The sequence below is a fragment of the Rhincodon typus genome, chromosome 24, assembly GCF_021869965.1.
Source record: "Rhincodon typus isolate 14 chromosome 24, sRhiTyp1.1, whole genome shotgun sequence".
Lineage (NCBI taxonomy): Eukaryota > Metazoa > Chordata > Chondrichthyes > Orectolobiformes > Rhincodontidae > Rhincodon > Rhincodon typus.
The window spans coordinates 32,544,486-32,553,737 of record NC_063355.1 but is presented as its reverse complement, the minus strand read 5'-3'; the positions used below and the strand labels follow the sequence as shown (position 1 = coordinate 32,553,737).

The window sequence follows — 9,252 nt, the reverse complement described above, 5'->3', positions numbered from 1 at the left end:
GACCTATTTTGGAAGGGCATTAGTATGTTCAGCTTTGCATTGGCTGTGATTCCTCTTGTAAAATAGTCCACCCACCAGCATTACAACTTGAGAATGGTCACTTGAGCAGGCATGAGTGAGCAAGTTTGCGTCTTCAGTGGAGTAAAGTAGGAAATAGGACCGAGTCATTTGTTGTTCTTTTCCAGTTATGTAATGTTCAGTTAAAATGCTCTATCCAAAGGACAGCATTGGTTTAATTTCAGGATCCTTAATGCTACCATCTGATTTGTTGATATGGTTTTTTTTGCTACGATGTGCAGAGACAAAGCTTTTCTCTTTTGTTTTACTGTCCTGTGTATTGTTAAAGTTTTTAACTGTGAACGGTGTTAATCAGTGAAGTGACAGGAGGTGATGGTGTAATGGCATTGTCACTGGACTTGGAATCCAAAGATCCAGGAAATGTTCTGGGTACCTGGGTTCAAATACCACTACAGCAGAGAATATAATTTGGAGTCAACAAAATCTGGAATTAAAAATATAATGATTACCATAAAACTATCATCAATTGCAGTAAAAACCTATCTGGTTCACTCACGCCCTTTAGGGAGGGAAATGTGACTGCAGTGCTTTACTTTTAACTGCCCCTCTGATATTGCCGAGAAAGCCACTCAGTTATATTCATCTGCTTAAAGAAAACAAAACTGAGGAGATTGTCATTTCTGGCACATAGGTTGATGCTAGGAAATGGCAAACTTAGCTGTTGACCTTGCAGCGTCTGGGGCCAGTTCCACAGTTGGGAGAATGCTCTGAGACTAGAGAAGCAACAACTTGACTTAGTCATACTCTGAGAACTGTAGCTTACTCTCAATATCCCCGACAACATGGGAAATCATGTTGAAGTTGTACAGGACATTGGTGAGGCATCTTCTGGAATTCTGTGTCCAGGTCTGGTTTCCAGTTATTAAGCTGGAGAGGGGTCAGAAGAGATTTACCAGGATGTTGCTGGGTATGGAAGGTTTAAGTTAAGATAGGGTGGGACTTTTTCAGTGGGATGTAGGAAGTTGAGAGGTGACCTGATAGAAGTTTGTAAAATAATGAGCGGTATAGATAGAGTTAATGGTAGTTGTCTTTTCCTTAGGATAGGGGATTTCACGACTAGGGGGTACATTTCCAAGGTGAGAGGAGAGAGATTTCAAAAAATACATGAGGGGCAAATTGTTTACACAGAGGGTAGTTCACTTGTGGAATGACCTTCTTGAGGAAGTGGTGGATGCAGGTATAATTACACCGTTTAAAAGACATTTGGATAAGTACTTGAATAGGAAAGGTTTGGAGGGGTATGGGCCAGGAGCAGTCAGGTGGGACTAGTTTAGTTTGGGATTATGTTCAGCCTGGACTGGTTGGACCGAAGAGTCTGTTTCTGTGCTATCTGATTCTTTGACTGTATAATTGTGAATTAATTACTAATGGCAGCATGTGACTGAAATACTTATGTAATTGTGGTACAACTAGTTTGTAAAGTGAGAATCCAAGTAATTTTATATCAGCGCACCACACAGAATTAAACAGAAGATGCAACTTTTGCTGTAACACCCACATCAGATAATGCAAATTACACGCATTACAGTGACTATCACAAACCACTGTGTTGCTCAACATTCAGTACACATAAAAATAGCAATGCAAACAAATCCCCAAACAGCCTTGTAAAGTATCAATTTGTTGTGAACCTGAATGATCATACCCAGGAAATACAGTTTAAATCAACATGAACAAAGTAACAAACACTTAATTCTTTGATGCATACATTGGAGATTACAGATATATAAAGTGTAGATGGATGCCTGTGAGCCCATTGCGCCTGAGCTGGTTCTTTGAAAAATCTGTCCAATTAGTCCCACCGGCTACTTCCCCCATTGTCCTGATCCTTTTTATTATTGATTAATTTTATCTTGGATTCTCATCCTCTGGCAGCCAAACCTGCTCCCAATACAAACAGTTGCTTCATATCTACTCTACCACATCACATAACACTCTATCATAAATTTGGCAATCATTAATGTCCTCTTAATCATCTTCGTTGTGAGGAGAATAATCCCAGTTTCTCCACTCTCTCCCATCCTTCGTCTGAAGATGGGGGAGATAGGGGTATGGATTACGAATAGCTCCCATCACCCCTCCCAAAGGAAAGTCGGCATTGCTGGAAAAAGTCTTTCTGCAGCCAGAGTCAGCGGTGACCCTGCCCTTGAGAGATGTCACCCAATCTGATTAGCCAGCAGCTGCAGCAGTCCCAGCGCCCAGTGGTGGGCATCACTGAGAGAGTTGTCATCTGCATGAAGAGGATCGAGGGTAGCCAAAACAAGGTTAGATCCAAGACCCTGGGGAAGGGGTTAGGGAGGTTGGAGTTGGAAGGGCAGATTGTTATAAATGAGAGTGTCTTTTTAGGGTGTGAGTGTGAGTGTGTCCGTTTGTGTGTGTGTTTGTGTTGGGAGGTAAGTTGTAATTGAGGGCTAATCTTTCAATGATGTGGCCTCCATTCCTTTCCACCCCTTTTCAGTCTGACTTCAAACAACATATTTCCCATTCTGTCCATGTCAATTGTATTATGCCAATAGTGGTGTATTAAGAAGCTTAACTAACCGTTCTTTAATAATTCAATATGGCAGGTGTGCAGTCACTTTGGCACCACCCACCCACCTGCTGTATATGGGGGTCAGCTTGGAAGTTGGGTGGGCTGCTACCCCTCCTGTTTTATACTGCCCCAAACCTCACCAAACACACATCTGACAGGGACAGATTGGACATATCTGTCCAATCCAGCCAGGGAGCTCAATTTGTCAGAAACTATATTCAGGCAAAAGGATTTAGATAGCAATTTTTATCAAAAGGCTTGTTACACTGGTCTGATAAAGTAGTTGGCTGTCCATGGTATTTTTACAACCCTCGCCAATACTCATGAGGGTTCACTTTTTTTTGTTACATTAAGCTGCACCAGTTGGTTTGCTCCCTCAGCAAGATGGTAACACTATAGAAAATTCCGTAGTCAGACAAAGACCAATCATCGTCCAGTGTCTGGCCATTCCACTCCAGATAATAATTGGACATCGGGGTGCTGGTCACATCCTTGACTTTTTCTTTTATATTCCGAATGGGTAAGAAAGGATTCATAGAGAAATGCTCTGTGCAGCTTGAAGTATCCACAACCTTGACTGAAATTGGAATACCTTTTACAGGCTGAAAAGAACAATCATAAAAGACTATAATAAACAAAGGAATACAGGTTCTGTAAAGATACATCATTAATTTTACTATAATCAGTGGTAAACTCAATGATGGTATACTGGTGGGAGCTTGCTCGAAAGGAAGACAGAATGGAAAATCTGCTCTGGAGTTTTGTCACCCTACCTCAGAACTGTGCTCTCTTGTGGCCACAGTGGGGAGTGCAGATACCCAAATCAATGCTTGTACTCACTGACATCTAAATTATACTATCATATCATTTGTTCCAGTTTATCATGTCATACTTCCCAGGTCAAATGTTGGTCTTGCATTTTGTTGGTTTGTTCCCATCATCTCACTAGTCCCCTCTATTTAGTCAAATTTAATATCTAAGATCTTGTAACTCAGGGTCTAAGAATAAGTTAAACAATAGCAGTACTTGAAAGAATATAATTTAAGCCTTTTTGGCTTCATCAGAATTAAAAACCTAAGAAAAATAATACCAATTAAAAGAAAGTTAAGCAAAAGCAAACAAAACTCTCAAAATATTTTTGAGATTATTTTCTTTCATTTCTATATTTTCTTGCATCTGAGCTCTTTACAAGAATTGGAAATAATATTATTGTCCTAAAAACAGTATTATCTGGGGAGTGTTATAGGGTGACCCGGCTGGGATTGGGAGTTTGCATCTCTCAGAGGCCAAGACATTGGGAAATAACTGGAGAAACTCAGCAGAAACTCTGACAGCGCCCGTGGACAGAAAATGTTTCGGGTGTAGCGTCTGACTATTCAGAAGGGTAGTCAGATCTTCTTTGATCGCTGACATGAAACTCTTAAACATCAGAACGAAGAACCAAGAGCCTCAGGACTCTGAGGGAATCCAGATGCAAGCACAACTGTGGTACCAGGGTGGGTCATTTAAACTGTTAGATCCCACCTGGTCTACTCTATGATTGGCCAGTGGTTCAAAGAGGTGGGCGGTTTGTCATATTCCTACCCTGCATTTCACTTGGACTGACTTTGAGTTTGTCATAACTGGTCTAGCCCTGTGCCCACAGACAGTGCTTGTTGGCAACCCACCCCACTATCCAAACCTCAGACAGAGCTCAACCCCACACCCCTGAACCACTGACAGTGCTCACCCCCCCCACCCTCCTGACCCACAGACACTGCTAACCCTAACTCCCTCCAAAGTTACTTTCTGGAATCCCTGGTCTTTGTCTAACTGACATCAGTCGAGTTTGACATTTTCCTGGGAGTGACAGGGAGTGTCTTGGTACAGTTATACAGTGTGAGGGAGGGAGGGGAGACCACTGTCAGGGTGAGGAGGGGCAGTCACTACTGGGAATGGGGAGGGACGGTCACATTTGGGAATGGGGAGGGGATCACTGTCAGGAAGGTGCAGAGTGTGATCACTGCGGGGGATGAGGGGCTGATGGAAGGAGATCACTGTTAGGCATAGGGAGTGATCACTGGCGGGGGTGGTTTTAAGGAAATCACTGATCAGAGCATTGAGGGTGAGGTCACTGCTGTGGGCTGGGTGGGTTTGTTACATTGGTTTTGAACAAAAAAATTGCCATCCATGGGATAGTTGATTGTAGACACGCAGCCTTGGGACATTTCAAAATGGAACAGAATACAGCATGTACTGCCTTGAACATTCCCCAGCTGTGTTGCTCCAGACGAGATCCATTAGACTGTTGATTCACTCCACAGTTCTGAAGGAGCCAGCATAGGAACTGGTGGTGAAAAGGGCAGGGCCGGGTCCCAATACAAATAAATCGGACTGCAATGTCAATCTGACAATGATTGCCACTCCTCAGACAGGTTAGACTATAGGTTCCAAGCAGCTGGGTAGAGTACAGAGTGATTGGAGCAAAAATGCCCATTGAAGTGTCTGGGATTATTGCTCATGCTATAGTATTGTGCCAATCAGATTCATTCTCTGAACCATGAGTTGGTCATAGCTTATATAGAAGTAGGCAGGCTATAATTTTTCTGTGCATGTGGCCTACACAGGGGAGAAAATCGGGGATATCATTGTTGATCTTTACCGCATTTGGAAGTACACACACGTGGACAGATCTGAACTCAGCTAGAAACCACGCTCCTCCCACTGAAACAGGATACTTATGTTCATTGTCATAAGACTAGCCACTTATTTTGAGGTGTCAGAAGGTAGCCTAACTCCATGGGACAAGATAACAGCACAGGGCTTGGAGGAGGTGCAGAAGCGATTTACCAGAATGGTACAAGTGAGGAGACACTTCAGCTCTGTGAAGACCTGGGGAAGCTGAGATTCTTAAAGCAGGGAACATCAAGAGGGCATTCAGTACAAGTGTTCAAAAGTGGTGGAAGACTCAGTAGAAATTTGAGGCTATTAACAAAAGAAGATGAGACTTATTTTTACTCAGCCAGTTGTTACAATCTGAAATGTGCTGCCTGAAAGAGTGCTGGACATAGATTCAAAAGTAATATTCAAAAAAGAATCAGATAAATAGCTGAAAAGAAGCAATTTTGCAGGGCAGAGGAAAGATTAGAACAGTGGAACTAATTGGATAGATCCACAAAAAATGCCACACAGGCACTACAGGCCAAATGGCCTCTTTTATTTGCTCTATCATTCATGATTGTACGTCCTCTCAGGATGAAAAGCAAAAGATCAACAAAAGACTGATTAGATCAGGAGTTAACTACAATTTTTACATAGTGCCTTTAATGTAGCTCAACATCCCTCATACCAGCATTAGCAAACAAAATCTGACATAGAGCAACATAAGACATTATTAGCACCGGTGACCAGAAGTTTGGAGAAAGAGATAGATTTAAAGAGAATCTTAAAAAGAGAAGAGCAAACGAAAGGAACAGACAATTTTAAGGTTGGATTTCCAGGGTGTAAGGCCTAGCCAGCTGAAGTTGGGGTCCATGTGATCTAACAAAGCATCTTTGTGCATTGTGGAATGTGCAAAGAATAATAATCTTTTACTAGTCCCTCCTCATTGAGCAAGCATTCAGTATATTCACTGTTTAATATGAAGTATGCCATGATATTTCTGTGATATTTTACCTCAACTTTCCAGGGTTCAACGTTCTGTGCACAGACTTGCTGTAAGCATTTTTTGGCTTCCTTTGCAACCAAGTCCCATCGAGCATTTCCAGCAACATTTCCAGTTGGATCTGCAGGGTCGAGTATCATCGGTCTAATTTTCAAACAACACGAGGATCACCAATCAAATGATGAATTTGTAACGCTCATTCTTCAGATGGCATATTTGTATTTGTAATTAATTCCTGTTCAGAACCCAGTGTCTCTGCTCATAATATCTGTGCTACTTCATAAAGATTCATAGAATCTCTGCAATGCAGAAAGAGGCCATTTGGCGCATCGAGTCTGCACTGACCCTCTGAACAGCATCCCACCCAGACCCCGTCCCCCCTCCTCTATTTCCATAATTACCATGGCTAATCCACCCAGCCTGCACATCCCTGGACACAATGGACAATCCACCTACTGTGCACATTTTCAAACAGTGGGAGGAGACTGGTCCACCTGGTGGCAGTCCATACAGATACAGGGAGAATGTGCAAACTCCACACAGACAATCACCCAAGGCTGAAACCTGGGTCCCTGGCGCTGTGAGACAGTAGTGCTTACCGTCCAAAGGCAGAAACATGATTTTGGATTCTCAAATCTTTGCTCCTCTACCTGGGTTCTTATTTTCCAAGAAATGTGTGCCCTCTTTGTTTCCTGTTACCCTGAAAGGACAACTTTGAATAAGAAGCCATTGTGTTTCTATGTTCGGGTTCATGTTTTTACACTCTGCAGTGAATTCATTATTCCGTGAAGAAGCCAGAGTAAAAGTGATGTTATTAACCAAATCTGATAAATTATCTGCAAGTTTTACTGGAAGGAAAGTATTTCAACAAAATTTAACATTCAAGTGAATGTTTCCTTTTCCCCCCACACAAATGTGTTTCTCTCTGTCAGACCTCTACTGATACCACTCTTGAAGTAGCCAATGAGATGTGAAGGCAGTGACCCAATGATGGCATTTTCCCCAAATGTTAGCATTGCACAGCTGGTTTGTGAAGCCAAATCCCATTTATTCAGAGCTCCTTTATTTGTCTGCAATTTTTAAAAAGTATACAATCTAATTTGAAGTATCAAAGTCTTATTTGTATACATAACTGATTCCTGTTCAGACCCAAGAACATTGCTGCCATAGACCTGTGCTGTTTTATAAAGGCAGGAGCATGATTCTTAATTCTCAAATCCCTTTGTTCCTCTACCCTCTTTGGGTTCTTATTTTCCGAGAAATGTTTGACCTCATCATTTTCTGTTACCCAAAAAGTAAAACAGTGAATAAAGAAAACTTCCAAAATCACCCAGGTTGGCATACTTACCGCATGAACCCATGTGGATGTTATAAATCCTTTGATTAAAAATATAAAGTAACTAACCTCTATAATCCCCAGTAGATGAACCAATGGGACAAGAGGAGGGATTTATTTCACAAAACAAGTTGGTATGATCTGGACTGCGTTACCTGAAAGGGTGTTGGAAACACATCCCATAATTACCTACTCATGGATTTGGAGAAATCGATGTAAGGGAAACATTAGCAGAACCTTGAGAAAGAAGCAATGAAATCAAGCTAACCTAATAGCAATTTCAAAGGGCTGAATGGTCTCTTTCTGCATAATAATTTTCCATCTGGAAATATACTGTAAAGACAATCAAACTTGCCTTGGTTCTTTAAGTTTGTTTTTCAGGAAGTCAGCCACAAAGCAATTGACAAAGTTATAGTTCTTCGTCCAGAATAGCCACAGCTCTCTGTATCTAACAATCAATTCCATTACTGTGCGAAATCCTGCAGCAGTATCAAAATTGTCTCCCAGACCCATGCTCTCCCACGCATGGATGACAAGCAGCTCCAGAGCGTATTTTGGTGGGAGGAACTCTCCACTTCTTAGTTGACGTTTGTATGGTCGGACATACTGTTGGGTTAAATAAAAAAAATTCAATGCACGCGCTTGAAATCCTTGTAAAAGTATTGAAACATACTTTGCCAAACAATGTACCCAGTGTGCAAAGTTTCCCTTGAAGGGAAGAGAAACTAAAGTAAAAGATCTTTGAAAATGTGAAGAAGGAGAATTTGTTTCCACCTGCAGGGGAAGCTTTAAGATAAATGACAAACCAGGGAGAGGAGCACAGTTATTTTTAATGGAGTGTCTTATTATGATTGAGAATTCACTACCTTTAAATGGCAGTGAAAGCAGGTTTATTACTAACTTTCAAAAGGAAATTGATTATATACAGTTCATGAAAAATAGAAACTTACAGACATGTGGAGAAATCACAGCAGAGTGGGACTAATTGGATAGTTCAACATGAGGCACAAAATGTTTCTATTAACTACTTGCAGAGGCCAAGTCGAGAAAAGCAAGAACTGGTCACATTGACATTTCTGCTAAATCTTTGTTCTATGTGTCTGTCCAGAGGCCCTGCAGGAGAAACTCATTTATGTAGTGAACTTAGGTGGATTCTGCTGTCTGTGCAGTGTGCATGGCAATGTTCTTTGATCTCACTGAAGAACAGATATGGACCAGGTAGACAGTGGTTCCAGCTGCTTCCTACCTTTAGGGAATCAGCGTACATCTGCACAGCAAATGGCACTACATGAATACTACATCACTACCTCCTCCCGCCAGTGCCTGCAGTCTCACCTTACAATATTTAACTTGTGGATGGTGGAAGGGTGAGTATTAACTCTTTACTACCTCGTAGACCAGACAAGACTCAGGTTTTCTTGTTTGCGTATTCAGTTATCCATGCATGTGTGTTATCCACATCAAGAAAATGTCATTAAACTCAGATTTCATTATGAAAGCAAAGGTTTTACACCGGTTTTACACATAACAATCAGCTACTCCTACAGATAATATTTTACAAGCAAAGGGTTCCGCTTATCTACCACTATATCACACAATTCTGGTTGCATAATTTGCTCTTATCCAATCATATTCAAACTTACACACATGATAATATGATCC

General features: G+C 41.4%; 1 protein-coding gene across 1 annotated transcript in view; it reads right to left on the bottom strand.

Moving 5' to 3' along the window:
• The window catches only part of LOC125485967 (2'-5'-oligoadenylate synthase 2-like), a 37,693-nt gene extending 29,476 nt beyond the window's left edge, over positions 1–8,217 (bottom strand). The window contains exons 1-2 of the mRNA XM_048611606.1: positions 7,946–8,217; positions 6,266–6,398 (exon numbers count right to left, since the gene is read on the bottom strand). Coding sequence (XP_048467563.1) covers positions 6,266–6,398; positions 7,946–8,103 — 291 coding nt within the window. The 5' untranslated portion in view covers positions 8,104–8,217. The remainder of the gene's footprint in view (positions 1–6,265; positions 6,399–7,945) is intronic.
• Positions 8,218–9,252: the final 1,035 nt, after the last annotated feature.